The sequence below is a fragment of the Cavia porcellus genome, unplaced genomic scaffold, assembly GCF_034190915.1.
Source record: "Cavia porcellus strain 051 isolate PalLab524CR breed Dunkin Hartley unplaced genomic scaffold, mCavPor4.1 scaffold_5, whole genome shotgun sequence".
NCBI classification, from domain to species: domain Eukaryota; kingdom Metazoa; phylum Chordata; class Mammalia; order Rodentia; family Caviidae; genus Cavia; species Cavia porcellus.
In genome coordinates this window covers 30,598,802-30,625,739 of record NW_026947488.1, presented here as the reverse complement: position 1 = coordinate 30,625,739, position 26,938 = coordinate 30,598,802, and the positions used below count along the sequence as shown (strand labels likewise).

At 51.0% G+C, this 26,938-nt stretch overlaps 2 protein-coding genes across 3 annotated transcripts in view; one reads left to right on the top strand and one right to left on the bottom strand.

Annotated features, from left to right (window-relative positions):
* The window catches only part of Fam110a (family with sequence similarity 110 member A), a 23,845-nt gene extending 9,648 nt beyond the window's left edge, over window positions 1-14,197 (bottom strand). Inside the window, exons 1-2 of one of the 2 annotated variants that reach the window (XM_063248576.1) lie at window positions 14,012-14,197; window positions 13,567-13,874 (exon numbers count right to left, since the gene is read on the bottom strand). In XM_063248576.1, the coding sequence (XP_063104646.1) occupies window positions 13,567-13,705 (139 nt within the window). In that variant the 5' untranslated portion in view covers window positions 13,706-13,874; window positions 14,012-14,197. Of the gene's footprint in view, window positions 1-988; window positions 1,225-13,566; window positions 13,875-14,011 lie in introns of those variants that run through there. The other variant, XM_003476295.5, reaches the window with a different exon arrangement.
* Window positions 14,198-26,938, top strand: Slc52a3 (solute carrier family 52 member 3). Its single transcript, XM_013159559.3, has 5 exons — window positions 14,198-14,325; window positions 22,021-22,640; window positions 23,430-23,917; window positions 26,052-26,175; window positions 26,501-26,938. Exons 2-5 carry the CDS (start codon window positions 22,074-22,076, stop codon window positions 26,711-26,713), a joined length of 1,392 nt encoding a protein of 463 aa, XP_013015013.1. The 5' UTR covers window positions 14,198-14,325; window positions 22,021-22,073; the 3' UTR covers window positions 26,714-26,938.

Below are 26,938 nucleotides of genomic sequence, written 5' to 3'. Positions count from 1 at the left end.
CTTGCCTCACATTCCAGTGGGGGAAGATACTGTGCGACTCGCAGCATCAGAAAATGGAACACACACCACACACGGAGGAGGCCAGAGTATATGAAGTAAATATATATGTATTGAAAGAATAAATGAAAGACTTATTTTCTTTCTGAGCTCCCTGAGCTCCTCTCCCCAAAGCCAAGAGGCTGATCCAGGAAAAGATAAGTAACTCTTTTCTGAAAAGATTCAAGACTCACATCTTCTGATTGTGTATCAAAGACCCTAAGAGTGAAGCCTGAGAGACTGGGAGTCAACCCGCACTGCCAAGGCTTTGGCTTTGAGCAACAGGCCCAAACCTCTTAGAACCTCAGTTTCTCCACCAACAATAACAACCTGGGCAGGGGGGCGCCCCCAGAAGGCAGAACAGCTGTCTAGTATCATATTAGTCGCTCCACCTGGGAGGGTCCTGCCCCACTGCCAACTCTGAAGTCCCTGGGGACTAGGAGCTTCGGTTTAGAGGTTGTCCCTCTCCCAACCCGAAGCAGACATCCGAGAGGCCAGCAGCGACTTCCAAAATCTGTTACCTCCTCCAGTCTAGCCCAGAACTGTCCATCTCGTCTGTCACAGGTTTTCTGAGAGGGGCAGCCCTGGCACCCAGAAGGGTCCCAGAGGAGCACTGAGGACAACAACCCCCTGCCGGTCTGCAAACAGGGAGACCGGTGCAGAGCGGGGGTCAGGGCATCCAGCTAGGGATCCACGAGCCGTGTCCCGAAGATAGGGGGCTGGGAAAGTGACCACCGGTTGCCAGTCGGGGCTTCTCAAGGCAAATCTGGACGTGCCTGGACTAGAGGTCGCGAGGTAGAGCGGAAGTACTAGATTCGGCACCAGACCTCGCTGGGTGAGGACACTTGCGGAGCCACAGCGTCCCCACTGCCCCGGGAACACGCACCGTCAGCGCTCGGGGAACTGCACCCCCTCAGGCCCGGGCTGGCAGCCCGGAACCCCGCGTGCTCACCTGGAGCCCGCGCTAGGCGAGTTCAGTGCCTCCCATCCAGGGACAGGAGAGGCTTGACAGCTCCGACCCGAACCTGGAGTGGTGGCTCCCAACGCGGCCCAGGAGGCCCCACCCGCGTGGGGAACCGCAGGGCAGGGGCGTCTTCGGAGCTGACCTTTTTACAGGAGCTGAGCTGCCAGCCCCTGCTGTTCAGCCTGCCCCAACCGGAGCAAAGGTCCCCAGGCTCGGAGGAAGGGGAAGTGAAGTGAGCTCCCCTACCCCCCATCACCTGGGGAATGGTTCGCCCCGGACTTCCTGATTGGTTCCTTGTTTCCATTCGAACGCCGCGCCGCCCGAGTTGCCAAGCAACCGCTTAGTTGTTTTTTTTTTCTTTTTTGATTGCGCGAGGGCAGGTCCTTGGCCCGGCAGCCCCGCCCCCTCCACCCTGCTGGCCGGCGCGTTCTTCCGTACTTTTCCCTTTCCCTTTTCCTGCTGGACTTTCTGTAGGTCTTCAGCTACAGATGTACTAGTCAGGGGCCTCCTAGTTGGCTTCTGCTCCCAGTTTTGCAGCTAGCTTGGTTTGTGTCCTCAGATAAGTCCTTTCCCCTCCTCACCCTCCCCTAACTGCACAAAAATAAGTGAAGTAGTGTTAAAATGTGGAGTCGCCACAATCACAAAAAGTAACATTATCCAGCGTTACACACCGTAGCAAAATTACGGGAACAACTAAAATGCCCACTGACAATGGGTTGGTTTTATATGTTACCCTATGAAAGAACTAAAGTAACTGAGCTTTTTACGTGTCAAAGTAGTTTTGTATGACCTACTGCGTATCAGTGCTCATGACATAACTCTGAAACAGTACTTTTATCACCATTTTCTGATGAGGAATATTATGCACCCATTAAAATGATACGTGTAAATTTTATTTAAAGAGATGAAAAAGTGCTAAGGAGGCATTACACTTTTTTCTTTTTCTTTTCTTTTTTTTTTCTTTTTCTTTTTTTTTGGGGGGGGGATTGAATGCATGACCACACACCTGGTACTATGCGTCTGAGCTATATCCTAGACTCTGACATCACATTTTTAAACGTATGTTTCAAAGCACTATGTACAACCATAATGTCCTATGTGTATATAGATAAACATTTATAATGACAGCAGTTAATTTCTTCTTTGTACTTTTGTAGATTTTCCAAATTTTCAACAATTATACATGTCAAGGAAAATAAAAATTAAGAGGACACAATAAATATTCTGTCAGGGCCTTTTCACATGAGGATATTGTATAGTTGTTAAAGGGTCAGCCTGCCCCTGGAGCCTGTTCATGCTTGGGTTACAAGAAAAGAAATTTCCCAGTACTGTTCCAACCGCAAAAGTCAACCCTGCCCAGGAAGATACTTAATGATGACCATGTCACACTCTGCTGCCTACACCTGGCTCATCTGCAGAACCCTCCTCCCACTTCAACAACCCTTAAAAACCTTTTCCCAAGCCAAACAGCAGCTTTCTTTGTCTGCAAGACAGTCCACCCCCTGCCCAATAAAGCTTCTTTCTCACAACAGAATGTCTGGTCTGGCTTCGCATGGGTTCTGGTCCACCACCGCTTGGGTCTGCATTCCAATTGGAACCCATTGGATCTGTCTGGCTGCCAATAATTGAGCGCTTACTGTGTACATTACATGCGGTGGACAGGCAGAGGAGCAGATAGTTATCAGTTCCTCACCATGCTGTGCAGCCTAGCATGGGCACCAACCAATTCAGAACAGGTCATTGTCATACACAAGGAATCTGTAAGGGGTCTGTAAGGACCAGCAGTGTATATGGGTACCAACCAAGTCCTCTTCTAGATGATGCTCCAGGCTTGCTTACCCATTATCTCCCTTGGCCATCGTATCTGACAAGGGAGATCATATTATGACTCCCATGTGATTTATAAGAATACTAAAGTTCCCTGAACCACTCGGCTGCATTCCCTTGTAAGCAATGTGAGAACTGTTTGTTTGTGTTGATGAGGAAAAGCAAGGTTAAGGCTGTGGACCTATGAGACTCAGAGAAAACTAAGCAGGGCAGATCCAGGCTTTGCACCAGGCTATGCATGGTGCTGGTACAACTTAGCAAGACTCCTTTAAGGAAAGAAATCCAAAATCCAAAATCATGAATTTAAGTAATAAAGTGAAGACCTGCTTAGAAAGAGAAAAGAAAGTACAGCGCATGACAAATTCCTCAAAGATTACAAAAACCAGGAAATAACATAGTGCTTATTAATTACCTATTTATCAATTTCCTTTCCACAAAGCCAGTTTTCAGAACTAGCTTCGCATATAATTCAAACCTCCCCTCCACTACCACGTATTTGGGGGACCTGGCATTGTAAAGCCATGTGTATACACTGAGCTGTGACCTCTGACCCTGCTCTTCATGTCACCTGCCAAATGGAATCAGATCATTGTGTTCAGCAGGGGTTTCCCTGAAGTAGTTCCTATAGTAGGTTAGTAATGCGATTACTCACAAAAGTGGCCAGAAACAATTTAAATATATTTCACTGTGCTGCCAAGATCTTCTTGGCCAGATGCCCAAAATGCTTCCAACTATCCCAGCATGGTCTGACATGGAAGGAACACAGAGAGGAAGGAGATGTTAGCTGTAACGGAATGAGGTTAAAATACCTTACCTTGGCAAACTTGCCATGTGACTGCATCACGAGACCTCTGAGACCTCATCTCCCCTGCATTAAATGTGGATGACAACAGTGGTGTTAATGGAGTTCTTCTCTGAGAGGTGTAATTTTAATCAGAGATATTTGAGATATCTGGATAAAGGCCTTGCTGACCCATGAATCTTCAAAGTTAACCTCTGCCCTACACATACTGGAGCCTGAAACAAACAAGACAAAAGGAAAACCCTAAGGCTCATTCTCACATTGAGAATGTGGGGCAGATGGAGGACAGAAGGAACAATGCCAGTAGCCCAGATCAGGCCACAGGAAAACAGGCACATTCAGATTTAGAAATACTGGGCATTTTCAGGTGCCAAAAGTGTATTAGGGATGTCCTCCCCTGAGAATTTGTATGTTAAAAACATCTGTTGTCAATTCAGCAACTCAAGGGATCCAAGGCCTTCCCTCCCCACCCCAGAGGGTGGGGAGACAGAGTCTCAGAACAACAAGGTGAACAAACTGTCATTAACAGGCCTGGGTCAGAGGGTGCTGGACCATCCTTGTGGTTTTATCCTTACCCAGCACATAACGACACCTTGCCCTGTAGATAGCCTTGTAGATTTTGCCTCTTCCAGAACGTGACCCTGGCAGTGTTTTGACCACTCAGCTCGAAACCGAGATGGAATCAGTGTCAGATATCAGCTGTCTGTCTCTCTGCACCCAGCGGTTCTATTTAATTTGAAGCATGTTCTCTCTGTATGTGTGAGCTCACACCTGTGCATCTCTGGAGGGACCCACCAGAAGCCAATTCCAACTGAGGCACAAAGGACACAGGGGAACTTCTCAGAAAATATTCTGTATATCATCTGAGTTTCATCCCTCAAAAAATGTTTTGTTGGGCCAGGATATTATACAGGTCAGCAGCACAAAAACCTGACAGCAAGCACCGCACCAGATCCTGAGTTCGATTCCTAGTACGCCCTCCAAAAATGTTTTGTCTATTTTAAAAAGCATAAATAACACTCTTCAGGATATTCCATGAGAAAAAAAGGCAATGAAGTAAAAGAAAACTCAACCTAGATATATCTCTCTGAACACTGCAGAGAAATGCTTAATTGAGATGTGAAGACAATATAATTATATTTATTTTTAAAAACAAACAAAAGGCCAAGTTGAAATGCCATATTGATGGACCTGTAATGTGACACAGCAACTGTTTTAGAAATTAATCTTGAGGGCCAGGGATATAACCCAGTGGCACAGCGCCTACCTGGCAAGTTCAAGGTCCTGAGTTAGATTTCAGGTACCAAGAGCAGAGAGAGAGAGAGAGAGAGAGAGAGAGAGAGAGAGAGAGAGAGAGAGAGAGAAATTAGTACTGAGTAAATAATGAGTGTTCAAAAAGCTTTAGCAAGAAGGATATTTATTACAGCATTTCTATTAATAGCAAAGAAGATCTGGGATTTGTGGTTCAGATCTGTAATTTCAACACTCAGGTAGCTGAGGCAGGAGGATTATCAGTTTGAGGCCAGTCTGAGATTCCTAGCAAGGTCAAGGCCAGCCTGGGTTACATAGTGAGACCCTGTCTCAAAATACAAAAATGAAGAAGTTGTTGCTAGGTTAGGGGTGCAAGCCCAAGCTAATCACCTGCCCACAGAGTAATTGGAATGCTCAGGGATAGTGGGACTCTCTCTGGGTCAATCGTGGGGTCACACATGAGACTGGACAAAAGAGTTCGCCAACACAGTGGCGAGGTGATGGCGCCTCTTGGGTGTGTGTGCAGATTCAGCGTGTGCATGTGATGGAGGAGAATAGGGTCTTGCTCTGCTTATAAGGTTTTGAGTCCCTTTTTCCAAGTCTCCAATTTCATAATCACCTCCAAAGGCTGCTCCCTCCACACAATGCCACCTCAGATGTTAAGGCTTTGCTGTATGAATCTAGTAAGGATACAGCGTGCAGTCCATAGCCCAGGATTACAAAAAGTAGCCGCCCGGGATCCTGATTAGACCCCCTGTGGCCTAGACAGAGAAAACACACACTCGCATGCTGCACCAGATGCCAACACAGAAGGACGAGGGTTCCAGGAAACAGCCTTCTTGGGCAAGGGACAGGGAGGGCAGCACGTCCTGGGCAGTACAGAGGAAGTGGCCCCAGGTGGCACTGTCCTTTCTCCACTCCTAAGACCTTCACAGCCCGGGACCAGAGGATGAGTTTCCATTCTGGAGTTTCAAGATGTTCTAGTCCTAAATTTTCAAATCCTTAGATCCCTGCAGCCTAAATCCCTGACTGACACTGCCAGCCCCTAGAATCATGAACAGTGACGGCTGAAATGACCCCAAGGTCACCATCCTGCATGGGGAAGCCAGAAAAGAGAACCTCAGAGGAGGGTTCAGTTTTTGTTGCTCTGAGGAGCTCTCTTGATACTTGCTGGTTATAAGAAAGAGAAGACTGAGCGGAAATTTTTGTGGTTTGTCTTTTTAAAGTTTTATATGTGAATAAAATTCACTTTAGGGGTACACTTCAACCATTTTTGACAAATGCATCACTCTTCAACCACCCAACAACCCAAAGCAAATTCCCAGGTCCAAAGATCCCCTTATTCCTGGCCTGTCCCTTCTCTAGAGATTTGCCTTTTCTAGGTGGTCAGAGAAATGGATTGTGCACAGGGACCCTTTTGCATCTGGCTTTTTTTCACTTGAGGCTAAATTAGAATTAATAATATTTATTGTTCTTATTTCTTTCCATTTTCTCCCAGTAGTTCCCTAATTTTGGCAGATGATACTAGCTTTTCTATTTACATATCTGGCATGAAATTTTTGTCAAGACCCCACCTCAACAATTTTTTAGAAATGTAAAAATGGTGTAGCTGAGAGCAAAAGCCCTGGTTTTAAGCCTGAAGGCCAAATAAATCTGTTTCAGCCAAAGAAAATGAATCCACTTAACTTAAGCCACTAATAAAACAGGTGGCCCACCGATGTGGCATTAGTTACAGACGGGGACTCAAGTCACTCGGGCTTTTCAAAGAGCCGTTTTTGGGTCAAGGATTTAGCTCAGTGGATAAGCACTTTCTGGTAAGTTGTAAGTTTGATCCTGGTACCAAAGGGAGTGGGAGAGAAAAACCACTTTTTGAAACACTAGGTGGGTTGGAGAATGGAGAAGGGGGTGAGTCTGCCGAATTACAGGATCCCACACAGCTGAGCAGAGCAGAGCCGCTGGCAGAAGGGAGGGGACAGATGGGAAGTCTGAGGGGAAGTCAGTCCCCCTCCTTGGTCTGCACCCAGAGAGAGGTCGAAGGTCTGAGACTGGCCTTAACAGATGGGATTTTTATAGAGGAAGGGGCTTAAGGGGGTGGCTCTGTCACTGCAGCTTGCAGATCTCTCAGAAAAGGCCTTGTCCCCAGGCCCCTCCGCAGCCCCAGATGGCAGTCTGAACAGGATGGGTGTGGAGTGGGGGACGCAGGGCCCCTCCTGAACCGGGAAAATTGTGACCTGGGGACAGAATCTTTGGAAATCTAGCAACCCGGACACCTTTTCCTGACTCAGACCACTGCAGCTTTCAACTTGACCCTTTAGTTCCCCCTAAAATCTGATAACTGTAGAGGGAAGGAAAAGGAGGAGGAGGACTGGCGGCTGCTGAAAAGATAAGAAGTATAAAATATAAGTAACCTTTATTTTGGGAATGCGGGGAGAGACACCCCCGACCCCCTGGGGCGTGGCATCTCCACTCCGGGCGGCCATCTCTCCGTGGAACTCGTAGAGTGAAGCACATAAGTAGCCTCGGCCTGCGGTGGAACCTAAGGGGGGCATTAGGGATGCACAGGTAGCCCATTGGTCTTAGTTTGGCGCCAGAGGTAATTCCTAAGGGTGGGGGGAGATAGGAGCTCCCTGGCTTTACCGGCTACAGTATCCGGCCTGGGCCAGCAACGCTTTCAAAATCAGATGCAGATGAGCCTTCCGGGCTGGAGGCACCCCCAGCTCCCTTGATTTCTCGCTGGGACCCAGGGGATTGGGAGAAGGGGTCAGGACCCCGCAGATCCCCCCCAACACCCAGACCGCCCGCCGGCCCCTGAGCTGGAGCCCGACCGTGCGCCCCCTGCCGGTGAGTCTTCCCGGGCTGACACACAGGGGGACCTTTCCCAGGTGACTCCCCGCCAAGCTCTCCTCGGTCTGGACGTGCCCTCGGCTGGCCGCTTCAGGCCTCGCCACGCCCTGCTGGGCGCTCTCAGTTTCCCACCCACTTCTGCGCCTCCAGCTCCCCGCCTCCACCACCCTTCCAAACTCCATGTTCCCTGCACCCGTGAGCCTTGGACGCGTACTGAATAATCTATACCGACAGTAATTTCATATGCTTGTTTCCTTGCTGTTTGTTTTTAGTTTTTCGGTACTAGGGATTGAACTTGAAGAGCACTGAGCCATACATTCACACTTTATTTATGAGACAGAGATACTCTAAGTTAGAACTTATGATCCTCCGCCTCAGTCTCCTGAATAGGGGTTAAAGGCATGGTTTGCTTTCTTGTTTTCTTTTGCCCCAATTAAAATTCCACAAGGTCAAATGCACTGCAGGGTCAGGACAGACTTCCAAGGGAAGGTTACACTTCCTATAGCAGAAAGAGGCTGGAGAGGAGCAGCGGGGAGGTCAGCATCTCCAGGGGAGAGGGCGGGGCAGGGGCAGGGTCCTGTTCTGGAGTAACTACTCACCTCTTTTTCAGACAGAATGAGAGCAGGAACACACACACACACACACACACACACACACACACACACACCTGTCCCTTATCACCCCACCATACCACAGGGCTCCAGGGGCAGCAGATTCTTCCTGTGACCTCCTTACCCAGCTGAAGGCCCCTCCCCACCCTTACAGAGCAGCGGACCCAAATAACTCCCAAATCTTCAGCAAAGCCCAACATCAGTGAGGAAGCAACTTTCTGTCCTTCCCTCCACTCCATCCAGTAGCACTTATGACCTAGTCACACTGGCCCATTTCCAGAGACCCTTTCCATGTATGACTGGAGGTCCTTGTTTTTCTCTTGTGTATCCAGGTTCCTGCAACAAGCAATCACCACCTGTGAGATACACTGTAGGGACAAATACAGAAACCACTGTAGACTAAATACTAGATATCAGAGAACTGTTAGTACAGGGGACATGAAATAGCAAGCCTGCGTTGTCCAAGAAAATGACCTTATTTTTTGAGACATAGAGTTTACAGTATTGACAGATTAAAACCACAATATTTGTGAATTACACTAAAATACTTTAGAAGACAGTAGATAAAGAAAATGCAAAATGCAAATGGCAGTTGTAGTTAGCAGGTTATTTTCTATTTTTCCATGTATTAGAAAATACTCTAGTTCAATCTAAGTAAGTTGATTTAAAGAAAATATTAAGGAGACAACACTTATGGCTGAGTCCATAGTGTGGTAGGAAAGGAGAACGGAGCCTGGGGAGGGGGAACGTGCTTGTGGGTTAGGGAGACCAGCCTTGCCCTGGGGTGGGCGTAGGGGTGGGGGGGGCCGACCCCGTGCCCCTGTCCATCTGCCACTGGGGCTCCCAGGGGCTCCAGCTCCTGGCTGCTCCCTCCTGCTTGTCTCCTGCACATCTGCTGGGTGTTTGGCAGGGCCTGCAGCTCAGGTGTCCCCTAACCCTGGGGGGCAGAGTCACCCTGCCAGGATGGGGAGAAACACAATGTCCCTTCACTGTCCCCAAACAGGCAGGAAAACTGAAGTCCAGGCTCCACTGAAGTCCTCCTTCTTGGTCCTGCAAGGGGAGGAGGTGGAGGGAAGCCCATCACACAGAAGTAGCTGGATAGGACCCCACTACCTGAGGATTCTGAAGGCTGGGACCCAGCCCCAGGGGACAAAAATCCTCCCTCTGACAAGCCACCCCAGGGCCCTGATGGATTGCTCCAGTCATTCAAAAAGTCTCTCAACTCTTCCCTCCCCTTTATCCCCAAACCCAGTTAGTTGCCCTGCCTCAATGTCATTCATTCAGTCAAGTATTTTTAGGGCTCCCACTATATGCCAGGCAGGTCTAGCTCTGACTGTCCCTACTTGTGCTGAACCTGCACTGGTAAGGACAGAGCCCCAAGATGCCTAAGTGAACATACAACACCCCCTCAAGGGCCCAGTGTGAGCAGGGATGAGGCCTGAGGCTCCATGAATGAAAGAGTCGCTTAGCGGGATTCTCAAATCCCTCGAGAGGGAATTGAGTAGAGGACTAAACAAAGTGAAGAAGGAGCCATGAGGATATAATACCTGGGGCAGACAACTCCAGATATTATAGTGCAAAGGTCATGAGGCAGAGTCGGAGTGCACTGGGAGAGCCAGGCGACATGGGAGGGAAGGGTCCTACTGGAAAAAGGACTGGCTAACAGCAAGCATCCCTTTGGATGAAAGGAGAAAGGGCAGAAGCAGGGGGAGGATACAAGGACTATGGCAAAGTCCAGAGGAGGACAGAAAGAGACTGGACTTGGTGGGGCTGCCCAGGAATGCCAATACCCAGGGTGTACAGAATGGTGAGATTCTGGATCCCACAGAGGGATTAGATATGGAATCCGCCGAGATCATTCCAAGCTCCACTTGTGGGGCCGTGTTCCCCGCTTTGTTCTCAGTGTACAAATAATTATTGAAAGGAAAGAGAGAAAGAGGATGCGAGGCCTCAGCCCCTTCGCCATCAAATGGTTTTTCCTTTTTCAAGCCGGTTAAGTGGCTCCGTCTGGAGGCGAATTGTAGGAACTGCAGCCCTCTGGTTTGGACCTTAACCGGAATCCAACTCTAGGGTAAGGTTAGGGGGAAGCGGGAAGGGGTAAAATCAGAAAGCATCCACCCACACAGATGAGGACACAGTGGCCCGACCAGGATTGAGACCTAGCCTCGTTCTCAACACCACCTGCTGCACCTCCTGACTTCCTATCGGTTCCCAAGGAGCGGGGCCTCCATCTGCAGCTCCCTGGTGACCCCCGCCAGACCTGCGCAGCACAGGGTGGGGGGCTCCCGGGCTGAATTTGCGCCGTCCAGGATCCCTACACCACAGGCCACACACCAGAATCTGCTCCCCCGCTGCCCGTCCTTCCCCCATGTGCTCAGTAAACACACACACACACCCCAACACACCCGTAGCCTCACCCTGAGGCTGTCATGGTCCTGCAAGGACAAGGTCCCAAAGAACAGAGGACTTGGTTTGAGCTGAGCAGGGAGACATCATTTGCCTTGGCCTTCAAGGTGAGGTACAACATAGCATTTGCTATTTCTTTTTCTTTATTTTTTTCTTGTTTAAAGTACTTTTTTAAATTGTATAATTTATAGCGTTATAGACTCTCAAATAATTAACATATTTGAGTGAAGCCTAAAATCGCCTTTGCTCACTCTCCATGCCTGCTTCTTGTCTCGTGTCCCCCCTCACACACCTAAAGAAAGGGGTAGCCTTCGCACTCGCGTGTCCTGTAATTTCTTTTCTCCCTGGATTCCGGGCCCTTGGGTCTGTGAGCGGAGAGTCCTGCAGGGCCCTGAGGGGAGCCGGGCCCCGTCTGACGTGCGGTCCCCTCACCTCCCCCACATCTTTTTACCCGCTCCCCTCCCTTTGGCCTCCAGCCTTTCATCCCGGGTTGCCGGCCCCACGCCAGCACAAGTGAAAAGGACCAAGACCACCAGATGCTCTTTTGCGGGTCCTTCTCAGAACGCGCGCTCCTGCGCCACCTAGTGGCAGCTCTGCGGAGCCGCAGCGGTACCTGTGTCCCTAGTCTCCGGCTCCGAGGCTCCGCGCATGCGCAGCCCGCTCTAGGCGCCTTCCGGGGCGCAGACCCGAGGTAGAGTTGCTCTCTGCCTGAGTCTCCCCGGAAATTGCTAGGACCATCGGGACCTGCCTGGAGAGCCTATTCAGGTGCATCTCACGGGAGGGAAGACATGTCGGGAACGCAACAGTATGACCTCTCCAGGTCACAGCTGGGAACGGATTGTGCGGGTGTCCTGCGCTCGGGTCACAACAGATTGGCCGGTGTTCACTGCCTGTTCCTGCTGGCCAGTGATAGGTAGCAGGAGGGGCTGCATTCACCCTGAAACCTGCGGAGCTGAAGGGAGGCACCCACCGCCCAGCAGACTCCCTCGCCAGTGCTGTCCTCCTTGGGCCACCACCTATGCCCTCGCATCACGTTCCCATTACCAGGTCTCCCCAGCACAGCGAATGTACTGGTTCCCTTTGACTGCTTTAGTCACCCCGGTCAGGTTCCTCTGCTTGCTATGATCAGTATCCGAGGCTCCCCACCAGAGCACCAGCTGCCCACTGCAAAGACTTGGTCTCTGGTTGGTCCTGTGTCCCGAGCACCTCCCAGAGTGCCTTATGTAGAGCTGGCAGTCAGACGGCGTTTGCTGAATGAATGAATGAGCTATCCCAATGTAAAGAACATAAAGTAATCTAAGACATTAAATGGGAAAAACAAGGTTCTGAATGATGTATACGTGGTGCTGTCGGACCCCTTGGAAAAAAAGGTGGGTGGGATGCTTTTTACAAGTGCTCAAGGCGGTTGGGGGTGCAACTCAGCAGTAGGGCATATGCCCAGCACTTGCAAGGCCCTGTGCTTATCCTCAGCACGAGACAGAGACAGGGACAGAGACAGGGAAAGAAAGGAAGGGGCTAAATACTAAAGTCTAGATTTTTAGAAATGAGGCGGATATACTGGTTGGGGTTCCTTCATTGATGTGTGCAACATTTAGTAAGCTAGCTCCAGGTGTATACTGGTTACTAAGCATATCAGGAAAGATTTTATCCCAGGAAGTGGCATTTGAGGTTGGCTTTGAAATATGCATCAGATCACTTTTTCTTTTCTTTTCTGGTTGTCTGTTTATTTGTTTCTCTGAGACACTGTCTCATTACATGGTTTAGTCTGGTCTTGAATTCACTATGTATCTGAGGCTGGCAACAAATTCAAAGTGATCTTTCTGCCTCAGCCTCCCAAGGGATGGGATTCCAGGCCTTTTCCACTAAGCCCCACTCCAGATCTCATTTTGAAGGGTAAATTGGGTCATTCTTTGAAATATACATCCAGTGGGGCCAGAGATGAGGCACAGAGGATTTTCTAGTGAAAGGGTGGGAGTGGGATTTGGTAGTTCTGAAGTTCTGAGTATACTTAAAGAATGGTGTGAGCAGTAAAGGTGATAAAATCATGTTTACTGATTGTATTTCAGAAAGGACTTAAATGTGAGACTTCAGCATTTTTCTTAATTTGGCAAGCAACAGAGAGTTCGTGAAGACTGTGGAAGTGTTCCATTCCTCTCTAGGGAGTAGAGCCTTGTGACCCTGAGATACAAAGTATCTGCTATGGCAGCAGACAGAACAATGGTTTCTTTCCCCTCTTCTAAGCCTTTTGGCTTGGTTATAGGTCCAAGTGACCAAGGCCAAATGAACAGGAGAAACCCTTTTAATTATGTGCATGCACACAGGAGACTTGGAGAAGGGCCAATGGCTGCAGCTTGCACAGAGCTTTAAGCTCAGAAAGGATTAGGGGCCACCCCAGTGAGAGTGGTGAGAGCAGGACTTGCACAGTGAGTAAAGGTTTCCTTATTATGCAGATAAACTACCTGTAGCAATAAAGTGGTCTAGAGCAGCCTCTTCCTATACAGACACTTTTACTGGTATAGATGTCCTTGATAAGCCATATGCTTCTTTGAGGACAGCGCTTCCCTGTAGCTCTGATACTGACCATCCTGTGCTATGCCAAAGAAGTTTGTGTGGGATGACACATTTCCATTTCCATAGTCGTGTTTGGGGTGATGTGCCCTGAGTGCCACAGTACCCATAATGCTTCCCGCCACTCCACCTGCCGAGCTAAAAGTGGGTCCTTGCCAGGAGCGGTGCTCCCTCTCCTCTCAAGCATCTGCCAGACAGTGGGGGCTTCCTACACAAACGCACGTCTTGGAGGAAAACCCCCCAAGCAGACCACTCACCGAAGGTGGCATGCCATGATCGTTTCCTGGTGCCAGGCAGGACCTGCGAGATCCTTTTACACCTAGTGAGTCTGGGTTCCAATCTTAGCGCAGCCCCTTCAGGTCGTTCTTTAACCTCTCTGGGCCTCGCTTTCCCCATCTGAGAAGTGGGGACTAGAAGTAGCACCTGCCATTAGGGTCGTTGAACAGTACGCGATGTCCACTGTTGCAGGTCATGGTGGCTCACAGAGCACCGGACGGGAACTCTGCCCTGGACGAGCGTGTGATGGCTCGCAAGGCTCTTGGCGTCTCTGGGCCTCGGCTTCCTCCTGTGTATGATGGAAGAGGAACAGAACGTCCCCAAAAGACAAAGTTGAGGAGAAAATTCTTCAGCCCAAAGATCCCTCCTTGGCCCTCCCGGCTGCTATGACCTCCCGCCGACAGCGGGGGCGCCCTCGTCACCCACCGCCTGTGTCTGGATCACGCGCCGGGATTCGAACCGATTCCGCTCCGCTCGGGCCTTGCGAGGTGGGACCGAGAGGCAGCCGGGCAGGCCTCTGGCCCTCGGGGATCAAGCGTTCCACGATCCCGATGCAGAGCGCGCGCGATCCCCGGAGCCCCGAGAGGACCGGCGCCGTCGGGCTCCTCCGGGCCGGCCCGGGAGCTCCCCGCGCGGGGACCCGCCCCCCGCCCTCCGCCCTCCGCCCTCCCCGGCCGGGGCGGGGACAGGTGCGCACTCCCGGGACGCGCGCTCCCGCAGAGCCAGAACCTGGACCCGAGGTGAGTGGCGCGGCCGGGACCGCGGGCGGCCGATCCCGGCGGTAGGGGGGTGGGGGCGGCGTGCAGCGCCCTAGGCCGGGCGTCCAGGACGGGCAGCACGGGGCCCAGGAAAGTTTGAGGACGGCGGGTGGCCCGCGACCTTTCCCCCAGTGTCACGCTGTCAGGTCCCGAGAGGCCGGGGGCTGAGCAGGAAAACGCTTTTTCCTCGACGGCCCAGTGGGGTCGGGACCGTGGACCCCAGACCCCTGCACCCAGGCTCAGAGCGCGCGGTGTCAGCGCGAGCATCTTCGCGTCTGGCCCTGGACGCCACTGCTGCCAATGAAGCCTGGAGCGCAGCAGCCCGGCCGCGTGGGGTGGCCTGGACCGGCGTCTGCGCCAAGGTCAGCTGTGGGAGGCTGCAGACTCTTCCCGCTCTGGAGGAACGGGAGGGAAGGAACACAATGCCTCCTGGGCTCCCTTATCTCCTCCCTCGCGGCAGCCCAGCCCTTTTCACTGGTGGGGACCCCAGGCCCTGGGAGGGTGGGTAGGGGTCTCACACGGCCTGTGAGCACGGGTCTGAGATCCTGGGTGTGCTGGGTGCCAGGACACTGCCTGCTGTCTGGCTGCTCTATGCTTTTATGGACATAGACGTTGAGGGGACTCTGAGGTCCGAAAATCAGGGGAAGAAGACCTCTTTTTTCCTGTGGATGTGAGCAGCATCCACTCTCAGATTACCAGCACGGTCAGCTGGTTTCAACCTCCGTCCTGTGGGCTTCATTCTCTGTTCAACTTCTTTTCTTTTCTTTTTCTCTTTTCTCTTTCTTTTCTTTTTTTCAGTACTGGAAGTTGGACTCAGCACTTTCCCATTGAGCTACATCCTTGTCTTTCTTATTTTTTATTTTGTGACAGGTCACACTAAATTGCACGGGGTGGGTTTGAACTTGTGATCCTTCTGCTTCAGCCTCCCATGGTGCGGGGATTACAGATGTGCATCACTACACTCAACACCATCTTTCCAGTTGCCTGCTTCTGCTTTGGTTCTTTCTGTCTCTCAGTATCAGCTTTTTGTGTCCCCCTACTGCTGCCTCTAGGTTTTCTGATTTTTGACCCCCCTTCGCCAAAACCAACCCGGTCCACCCAGTGTCATTAGGGCCCAGGCCCAGGCAGTGGCCTGCAGGACTACCAAGTTCTCCAGGAGTCTGGATTCAGGATAGCACTGACTGGACAGGCACCTGCCTAGGAGTGGGAACTCATCCAGCATGCAGGCCCACACATCCTGGTCTGTCCAGCCCCTAGAATTTGGTACCTGCCAGCTGCCTGCTCATCCGCTCAGAGTGGGAACCTGGCATGGTGCCAGCCCTTAGCCAGGAAGCACCTGGGCACTAGGGGAAGAGGACAGAGCCCCGTTCCCATGGAAATGATTCTCCCGTGGGAGAGAGCAGCACTCAGCAGATAGATTCAGCTCCCGGCCCCCAGCTGGCATGTAACAAGCACCGAGGTGGGAGGGGACTGGTCCTGCTGATCAAGGCATGGTGGTGGTGGTAGGGGGGGTGGCCCGGCCCACACAGTCAGAGTGCCTGGGCCAGGGCAGAAGCCACCCTGGCTCCCACTCTCTTGGGCCTGAGTTGCTCAGTTTTTGATGCAGAGATACAAAAGAGGGACTGGGGGTACTGCTTAGTAGCAGAGGCCTTATAGCACATGCAAGGCCCTAGGATGAAGCCCCAGAATCAGGGTGGCGGGGAGTCAGAGTATGGTGCTGACCCACTGGCTTTGCTCTCTATCTGCCCGTCAATTCTGGGCCCTCCTGTTGGGTTCAGTCACAGAAAGGACCCTGGGTCCTGGAGGAGCACCTGCTTTAGGGCCTTTCCTATGTGTTCCCGTGCCTGTCCTCCTGAATTTCCTTCCCAGCCCAGGTGCTAGATAGCCAGACGGTAGAAACCGCTCTGGTCTGTGGCCCTGGGGCCTCTTCCCAGCCCCTCACTCCAGGCTTCCTCACAGGTTGGTGAGGAGGCTGAGCCCAAACCTCAGTGCCCCACTGGCCAGCTGTGTGACCATGGGCAAATGGCTTTCCCTCTCTGAGTTTCACTTTCCTGTCTATAGAATGGAGATACTCTTGGTGGCGACCTCAGGACTGTGGAGGGGGCATAGTGGAAGGTGTGTGCACCAAGAATTGGGCTCAGTGAACAGCTACAGAAAGCCGCCTCTGTTTCATTACCCTTCCCCCTGGATGAGTTCAGCAGCTTCCTCACAGGCTAACCAGCTGCACTGCTGCTGCATCCCTGGCTCCTAATTATTCTGCTTACCACAGCTGGCATGTTAAATATTACATTGGAGCTGGCCTGTCCTCTGCCGGGGACGGCTTTGGCCCTGAGAAGACACTGTGGCTCTCACTTGTAGGCCTCACTCCCACTGCTGTAGCCACAATGGCTTCCCTGCTGTTCTTTGAACATCGGATTATTTCTGGGACCCGGCAAGGGAAGCCCACTCCAGGGCCTTTGCACTTGCTGTCTCCACCCTGGAGCCTCTTTCACACCTGCACTTGTTCCCTTCCAGCTTTGCTTCTCCACAGCCCTTGCTCCATAGTTCTGTTTTTTCTTTTTCTCGCACCTTCCTGATAGCAGGGATTATTGTCCAGCACATTGGAGACACCCCAAAATACTAATTAAATGAATAAATGAGAACCACAAGGCTGCTACAGACAGAATAGGAAATGCAGATAGGAATTTTTCTCCTTTCCTCTGCAGAGTTGAGGGTTGAACCCAGGGCCAGTGCTGAGCACATGCTCCATACCCCAGCCCAGTATTTATCTTCTAAACATGGGGTCCTCTGCACCCCCAAATCAGCCATTTGGGCTTCTCATGAGTTCCCAGAAACATCTGGGCCTTAGCACCTCCCATTGCTCAGGACATCCCCTCACTGTGGACAGAAACAGCAGGCCACCACATCTGTCTTCCAGATAAGGGTCAGTCACTCTAGGAGCCAAATTGCTGCCTCTACCTGCACAGCTGTGGTGCTGGGGTCAGACAGAGGAAGGCTGTGCAGGGAGGGGGTGCAGGCCCCAGTCATCAGTCACTAGCACTTGAGCCATCCAGGTCCCGGGGGTATCAACGCGTAATGCAACGCCTGCCGACCTCTCACAGCAAAACTACCTCCCAGCCACCAAAGGCCACCTGCTTCTGTGACTCGGCCTGCTGTCTTTAATAATTGACTTGTCCCTGGGTTAGTGTGTCACTCACTACCTCCCCAGCCTGGCTGCCTTCACCCTTTCTGCCGACCTGGCCTGGAACAGCTGGTCCAGCTGCTACTCCACTGTGCTTCTGTCCCCGCTCAGGACACCTGGAGCTTGTGGGGGAAGCAGGTACCGTCATCCTGTGCAGTACTGGGGATCAAATCCAGGGCCTCATGCTGAACTATGCCCCAACCCATTTTATTTTTTATATTTAGACAGGGCCTCACTTAAGTTATCCAGACTAGGCTCAAATGTGTCATCTTTCTTTTGTAAATTTCTCTGGAAGACCCTTGTCCTCAAGTTTAGTCTTAACCTTTGAGTGTTTTGGGTTTTTTGTTTGTTTGTTTGTTTTTCTTATAGTACTAGGGATTGAACTAGGACTTTTTCACTGCACTACATTCCTGGCCTATTTTATTTTATTTTGTTTTGTTTTATTTTTAGACAGGGTCTTACTAAGTCACTACATTGCCCAGGCTGGGCTTGAACTTGTGATCCTCATGCCTTGACCTCACAAAATGTTTGGGTTACAGGTGTGGGCCACCATATCTCACTGACTATCTTAAAGTCCTTCATGTTGCAATTCTAGAACCAGGCAATACTTCATTCCATGTAAGTGTTTCTTAGTGTCTTTTAAGGCGAGTCTAAACAGCTATGGTTAGATTTTGATTTTGGATAAAATTCTGGTTGGAGGAAGACCTGAGTTCCAGAGTTGGGGAATCAGGGGATCAAAGGAAGTGAATATATCTATTACTAAAATCATAAGTATATATCCCTGAATATATGTCTTCATACACTTCACCAGTGTTTTGCTGTATGTAAAATAAGTATGAGAAACAAGATAGAAGTTTGACATCTTAACAGTGAACAGCAAGCGACAGAGTTCAACAAAGGCAGAATATGGCTGTGTGGCTACCACAAAATCCCAAGGAAGAGGCCTGGGATTTAGCTCAGGGACCCAAGTGCCTGCCTGCTAAGTGCAAAGTTGTGAGTTCAATCCTCGGTACAAAAAAAAAAAAAAAAAAAAAAAAAAAAAATCCCAAAGGGGTGTAGTCCTTCATAGTACAAAATGGCTTCTGGTGTTCTGATCATCACATCTGAGTTCCAGGCAGCAAAACCGACAAAAAGCACAAGGCTTGAGCAAGGGTTGCTATACCCATGGAGCCTAAATTAAGGAGGGCAGCAGGTACTGTTGCCATGTGGGTGTGTAGGTCTGTGTGGCCAGGTCTTCCAAAACGTTCCCCAGAAACCAAAAACCCTGAATTTTGAAGAATATCGCCAGACTTGAAGATGACTATATGGAATTGTTTAACACACTGAGTGGCCTGGCCTGACCTGACCTGACCTCCTCCTTAGCTTTAGGGAGCTAAGTGTCATCAGAAAGGCCACCTGTCCTCAACATGCTGGGCAGCAAACCACCCCCAGAAAACCTTGGCCAGAAAGCAGACAGGGAGGGTGGGCAGACAAGATTTCCCACCCTGACTAGGTGGGGGGAGAGGCAGCACAGCTCAGGAGCCTCTCTGTCCTGGGTACCCTCTCCTGGCCTGGCCATTTGCAGACCTTAGGGACTGTGCCACCGACATGGGCAGCAGGGTACCCAGCTTCAGCCTGAAGCACTGTAGGAACAAGAGGGGCCACCTACCAGGTATCAGAGATTCCTGGGTGAGGGAGGGTGCCCCCCTGCTGGTCCAGAGCAGGGCATGAACCCTGCTGGGGCACCCAGAACAGGAGGAGCCAGTCCAGCCCAGTGGTTGGCCCCCAGGGTTCCAGCTTCCAAACTGCTGGGAAATACTTTACTGTTTTAATTTTAATAGTCATTTTCAAATTGTCATATGAAGTAGGAAAAAATAAGTATATCACCAAGCCTCATGTTTCTCCATAACGATGGAAGCACCCTCAAAGCTAGGCTGGCATTGTTTTTCCCCTCATCACAAGCCATGAGGCCCTTTGATTGAAGTCCCTGATTGGCAGGAAGAGAAATGAGACACAGAGAGGCAAATCTATCTGTCCTGAGTCACCTAGCATATGACAGATCTGGGGTCAAGTGAGGTACCTCGCTCCAGAGCCTTGCCCTGGCCACTCTATTGGTTTGTCTTAACTGAGAGCAGATTGGAGTGAGCCAATGACACTGCAGGCAGGTGTCACTGGGAATCAGGTAGGTAACTGGCAAGATAAGAGCAGACACGTGCTGAAGCACTGGGTAGAAGTCTCCGAGGGTCTGCACGGCTGAGAATTCCATGCCTTCAGGAGAAAAAGAACCAGAGCGAAACTTCATTTCTAATATTTATTATTATTTTTATGTTAAGTAATAGTGCACATGGTTCACAGTTAAAACTATGTAAAAGGGTAGATATTGAGGTGGCACCAACACCCCCAGCATTTCTCGGGTGCCCAAGTTGATTTTGCAAATACAAACAAAGAGAACACCCCCTCCCCATCTGAGACTGGGTCATTTACCAGCTTTGCTGCAGACCTTTCTCCTAGCAGCAGTGAAACCATCCCCCTTGCTTGTCCTTGCAGCCCGTACAGGTGTGCGGGTCCCAACAAGCAGAGAGCCCTGCGGCTCGCCCCACCTCTGTGATAGCTGCTTGGATGGATTCCCGTTTGTTGCTATTACAAGGCCACAATGAATAAATAATCCCGGACATGAGTCATTCGGTTCAAAGGAGGTGACCTTTGCCTTTGGGCCGATCTCATGGTGAAAAATGACAATTTAAGATTCATTTTTACCCCCATCGTGAAAGGAGACAATAGTCTTCCCATGAGATGAAAGCTTATGTGCAGTGTTTTGAGTGTTTATAACTTGGCCATCTTTCTTGGGGCTTTTGTTCTTGATTTGTAAAACTCTTCTTTTTGTGGTACTGGGAATTTGTCTCAGCGACTTTCTTTCACTGTGACAAATTACCTGACACCCGCAACTTAGAGGAGAAAAAGCTTTTTTTTTGCTCCCAGTTTCAATTGGAGGTTGATTGACTCAAAGGCAGAAAATGAGTGGTAAAAGAGCCTGGCACAGGAGAGCTGCTGTGGCACCCGGGAAGCAGGGAGCAAAGGGAGGAGCCAGGACAAGAACACATCCTTCCAGGTCGCCCCAGGGACTGCCTCTAACAAGTCCCGCCTCCTCACCGCAAGGTCAGGATTAATCTAGGAGGATTATAGCACCTGGTTGTTGTGTAACCCTTCAAACACAGGAGGCTTTGGGGGATATTTTTGATGAACCATAGCAGGATTGAACTCAGGACCTTCAACGGAGCTACATCCCCAGGCATTTTTATTTCTTATTTTGAGACAGGAGTTCCAAATCCACTAAATGGTCCAAGCTGGGCCTCAATTTACAATCTTCCTGGCCTCAGTTTCCCAGAGTTCTGGGATTGTAGACCTGTGAAAACACTCTGTATATTAGAAAGATGAACCTTTTGTCTGTGTTTTATGTTGCAAATATTTTGCCAGGTTGTCATTGTGTTTGTTTGTTTGTTTGTTTTTGAGACAAGTTCTCCCAGTGTTGTCATAGCTGGCCTCAAACTCACGGTCCTCCTGCCTAAGCTTCCCAAATAGCTGGGATTACAGGCATGTACCGCTGTGCCCAACTGCTGGTAGTAGTTTTTTTTTTTAAAGATGGTAAAACCCAACAAAACAAAACAATAAAGCCAATCAAAACAAGGCAGTGAAATTGATGCCGAACTTCAAAGCAGGATAATAGGAAATGAACAATATCTACCATGGTATTTCTTGTTATCTTCACAATAGCTGTCCACTCCATCAGACATAGCAAAACCAAACCAAGCAAAAAAGAATAAAACCAATCAAACCAATATTGAATAAAGCAAAACAATAAATTGGGATAAAACAGAACAATATTGGAAACAAGACAGAAGGAAATCCCCCACAGTTGCTATATTGCATACTTTCATCCTCCCTGTGGATGCTCAGACCGCCCAGCCCCAGGCCTGCAAAGTCAACTACATATACACATTCAGTTACTTTTTGTACTTCACTTGCTATCAACTCAGCCTGTCCACTGCTTATGCTCTGCCGATTTCTTATGGGGTGAGGGGAGTACAGGCCGCAGGCTGGCTCAGGGGAGGTGTGTTCTGGCTTCTCTCTTCCTGGGCCCCACATGGCTTGCTTCTTGGCTAATTGGCTTCTTGATGAGCTCCTCCCAGACCCAGCATGTCTTCTGCCCATTCAAGGAGCTATCAGCTGCTATTAGTGTTTTTTGCAGAGGGTGTGTGTTGACTCTTTGGTTATTTGCTTTTGTGTAATTTAACATTTAGAGTGTTAAATATATCAAAATTCTCTTTTCTGGCCCTGGATTTATGAGCTTAGGAAAGTCTTCCCATTGGAAGCTTAGTTATAAAGGCCTCCTCCCATATTCTGCTAATAAAGACCAGTTTATTCACTTCATAAGAGGGAGGTGAAAGAAGAAAAGCCTGCCACAGCCAGCCTCTCTGTGATGAACTCTCACCATCTCACCCCGTGTCCTTTTCTACCAGCCCTGCGCAGGCTGACCTGGGGGGACAGCAGCCCACAGCCTGCAGACACTGCCATGGCCTTCCTGGTCCACCTACTGGTCTGCGTCTTTGGAATGGGCTCCTGGGTGGCTATCAACGGGCTGTGGGTGGAGCTGCCCCTGCTGGTGATGGAGCTGCCTGAGGGCTGGCACCTGCCCTCCTACCTCACGGTGGTCATCCAGCTGGCCAACATCGGACCCCTGCTGGTCACCCTGCTGCATCGCTTTCGGCCTGGCTGCCTCTCCGAGGTCCCCATCATCTTTACCATCCTGACTGTGGGCACTGGCACCTGTGTCCTCTTCGCCTTTGTCTGGAACATGACCTCCAGGGTGCTGAATGGCCACCACAGCATCGCCTTCATCGTCCTCACCTTCTTCCTGGCGCTGGTGGACTGCACCTCCTCCGTCACCTTCCTGCCCTTCATGAGCCGGCTACCCTCGTACTATCTCACCACCTTCTTTGTCGGTGAAGGGTTCAGTGGCCTCCTGCCTGCACTGGTGGCTCTGGCCCAGGGCTCGGGCATCACCACCTGTGTCAATGTCACAGAGTCATTGGATGCCACCTCAAGCCCTGTGACCACCAGGGAGACCCATGGCACACAGGTACCCAGTATTTCCTGGAACAGTACCACTCTGTGCTAAGTCTCAAGGCTGGGGGGTACCACACACTATAGGCACAAGGCTCCTTCCACCCCAGTGAGTCCTTGCTGGAGTGACCTGAGGTAGGTGGACAGCAGAGAGGCCATGTCAGTGGCAGAAGACTCAGAGCCAAACAACTGGCACTTCTATGGCATCCTGAGCCACAGGAAGCCTGGGGCTTCTGGGGGACGGGGACACGTTAGAGGCGGTAAAGGGTGACTCTGACACAGGTAGTGAGTAAGTTGTCCTATTGTGCAGAGAAGATAAAGGTTGTCATTTATCCCTTCCGGGAACAGACAGCTTTACGATGAGAACTTCCTTTAGAGCTCGGATGGGCATCTTTTCTGAGCTACTCCTTTGTCTTTATTTATTTTTTTTTTTTTAATTTTTTTTTTTTTGTCTTTTTCGTTTTTATTGGTACCGGGGATCGAACTCACGACTGCCTGCTTGCAAGGCAGGTGCTTACGCTGCTGAGCTAAATCCCCAGCCCCTACTCCTTTGTCTTTAACCAGCAAGGAACAGTCAATGCCAAATTGGTCCATTTAGGGCTGATGAATTCTCATCTCTTAAAAATTGCTGGGTGGTGCGTCTGGAGCCCCAGTCCAAGTGAGGGCAGGCAGACCACTGAATCGAGGCTGGAGGAGGGGTTCGTCTGAAATCCTTGGGGGGAGAATTGCTTTGGAATTTGCTAGGTACGGATGATTTCTGACTGTCTCTGCTGTCTGTTGTCATGTCTGCCCTCTGATGTCCCAGGGACCCAGCAGCCCCACAGTGTGGGCCCCTGCCAGCCGCCTGCAGAGCAGCTACCTCCCTGCACGCTTCTCGCCGCTTGTCTTTTTCCTGCTGCTGGCCTGCTTGATGGGCTGCTGCCTCCTAGCCTTCTTCCTGCTCCAGCGTCAGTCCCGGGCCCAGCAAGGCTCCATTGAGGACCTCCTGCAGTCCCAGGTTACCCTCCACTCCATCCGGCCACGTGAGGAGAAAGACACAGGCCCCCTGGACCCAGCAGAGAGTAGCAAGGGCAAGGGGCACCTGGAGGAGAAGGTGGCCGCCCTGCGCCCTGCACAGCTGGCCTTCATCTACACGCTGGTGGCCTTTGTGAACGCACTGACCAATGGCGTGCTGCCCTCCGTGCAGACCTACTCCTGCCTGCCCTACGGGCCCATCGCCTACCACCTGTCTGCCACCCTCAGCTCCGTGGCCAGCCCGCTCACTTGCTTCCTCTCCATATTCCTGCCAAACAGGTAACCCTACCTAGCCCTGGGGAACCCTGGTGGGTGGGGTGCTTCATTCCAGAACCCTACTTTCCAAGCCTCACCACCAGGCTATATTACAGTGCTTACAAATATGGTTTCGAGCCAGGTGTGGTGCACACCTGTAATCCCAGTACTCAGTGGGGCTGTTACAGTTTGGGTACATATACCCCAAATCCTTACACGGTCATAGATGAGGGTTTTTTCAGAGATGTCTGAATCTAGAGTATGATGCTGGGGTTAAGGGTCTGTGATTACCAAATCAGCCCACTGATCGGATTGGCATCACCCTAATCCCAGTAGGCAGGATACGATATAAGCGACAGAAAGAGACTTGTCTTCTCTCTCGCTTGCTAGATTTTGCTCTCTTTGCTTGCCACGAACTGGTTGTCCTCTGTGATGCCCCTTGTCAAGCTACCCTGGCTTGTAGTCAGCCGATTAGGGACTGAAATCTCTACAAACTGTGTTAAATAAACCTTTACTCTCTTAACTTGTGGGTGTTGGCTATTTGGTCTCAGCAATGAGAAAAATAACTAAGACAGAGGCTGAGGCAGGCAATTCTGCAATTTAGAGAGACCCTGTCTCAAAATTTTAAAGCTATACTCTCACTGAGAGTATAGCTCAGTGTGAAGGCCCCGAGTTCAATGCCAAGTAATACCCCTTCCCATTCACACACAAAGCAATATGGTTTCCCAGATCTGCTATTTACCACCTATTTATCAGTGTAGTATTGGACAAATCATTTTCCCTCTCTGGGCTTCAGGGATTTTTTACCTATAACCTTGGGTTGGCAATAGCTCTACCTCCTAAAATTGCAATGGGTTGATTTTGGAAGGTACTGAGCAGTACCACACGCTATAGTCCCAATACAAGTGTCAGCCACCATCGCCAGCAGCTGGTTAGGAGGGCAAGCAGCTCCTGAGGCTGGTAATCAGAGTCCCCAGGGCTGAGAGAAAGGGACTGATTGGGTGCCCTCTTTGCCCCTTGGAGCTGTGATTCTAGAATGCTTGGGCATTCAATGACACCTTGGACCGTCCTTGACAAAAGCGAGGTGAGTTTCCCTCTGTCGTAAGCAGCTCAGGTGGTTCTGACCCAGGGGCTTTTGACCCCTCGGGGGAGCTACTCACCTTCAGAATTTGATGTTTAGGATTTGCAGTCCTCCAAACCACAGTCTATCCTGCCTTCGCTCAAGAGCTGCTTAGACCTGCCCAGCCAGGAGGGGAATGAGGGCGAGAGACAGACAGAAAATGTCCATTTGCCCGGAAGCTTAACTTTCTCCCTTGGGCCCTCCAAGCCACACAGAGAAGGTAGCAGTTTTGAAGGAAGGCAGGACCGGAGGCCACGGGCCTGGAGAATCTGAGTAGCCCCAAATGTTAGACATGTAACATCTTAGAGCCATGGGACCCAAGATTCTCAAAGTGGGAATCTCCAGGGTCAGGGTCAGCCCATGGGTTCTCACAGTCATAGTGTTCTGGAAGCTGTGGCAGTTGATCTAAGGGACAAGGACCCCAAAGGAAGGGAGTGTCCTCAGGTGTCAGACTGAGTTCTGATGGAAGATTGCCTTAAGACAGTGGAGCCAGGCCTCCTGGAGACTGTGCAAACCTTGTTTGAGACCAGGAAGGGAAGGGTTATCAAGGCCGCACTGCTTGGGCGCAGCTTTCCTGCTGAGATCAAAGCCACCTTTTCATCCACCCCTGGCTTCCTGACTGTGGCTAGTGTTGCCCTGGGAGGAAATGGCCCCAGATCAAATGCCAGGCAAGGCCAGTGGCTGGACCTGGCCCTATACATGCTGCTCCTGCAGGTCCCCTTGGACCTGCCAGATCCCCATTCTGCAGGTGAGGACACTGAGGCCCCAGGCCCAGCCTCACAGTTAAATGGCAGAACCAGGGGTTACACTTAGGGGTTACACCCTAAATCACTTTCAACTCTCCCCTGCTGTGACTCCAGGCCTTGTCATTAACACTAAGAAATGGATGTCCTGTCCTTGGGAGCCTCCCTGGTCCACCTGAGCCAGGGAGGAACTTTCCACATGGATCTAACTTCTAAACCTACGGTTGCTGCCCATGCCACAGGGCCTCCTGGGTGGAGGAGGCCAAAGTTGCTCACCTCCTCAACTCTACCCTAGGTCTCTGCCATTCCTCGGGGTCATCACTGTGCTGGGGACCGGCTTTGGGGCCTACAACATGGCCATGGCTGCACTGAGCCCCTGCCCTCTCCTCCAGGGCCACTGGGGGGGACAAGTCCTCATTGTGAGTATCCCACCTCTGCCACTGCCCCTCCTCAAGAAGACCAGGTGGGAGGGGCGCTTCTCACTGGGGATGTGGGCTGTCCAGACTGCCACCTTCCCCTGGCCGTGCATGAGCACCCGGCGGTGGCATTCTCTCGCGAACCCTGGCTTGATCGCGAGGGGAAACCTTTAGTTTCTCCTTTGCCTTTGATGCCCATCATACCCATGAGGTCTCCTTGCACTTAGGCCATTCCATGGGCCCCTGTCGCCCTGTGAGGCCACTCTGCCAGCGAGGCTCCTCTCACAGGCCTTGTTCCCTCCACATCTGTTCTTGCCCTTCCCTGCAGGTGCTGTCTTGGGTGCTGTTCTCAGCGTGTCTCAGCTACATCAAGGTCATGCTGGGCGTGATCCTGCGCGACCGGAGCCGCAGCGCCCTCGTGTGGTGCGGAGCAGCAGTGCAGCTCGGCTCGCTGGTTGGGGCGCTGCTCATGTTCCCGCTGGTCAATGTGCTGAGGCTCTTTGAGTCCGCAGACTTCTGCAGCCTGGACTGCTCTGCTTAGGCCGGCCCCATCGCTGACACCTGGAAGCTAAGGGGTGGCCAAGGTCACAGACCCCGCGTTGGGGAGCGGGGGACAGAGTTTGAACCCCAGGACCATGAACCAGGCTGCACCAGGCTGGATGGGGAGCTTGGAAGCGGTTCTCAGCCTGGGGAATGAAGAGAGGGGCGTGATTGTTACTTTGTTTTACTTTTTAAAAAAAATAAATAAAGACATTGCTTGCTTTTA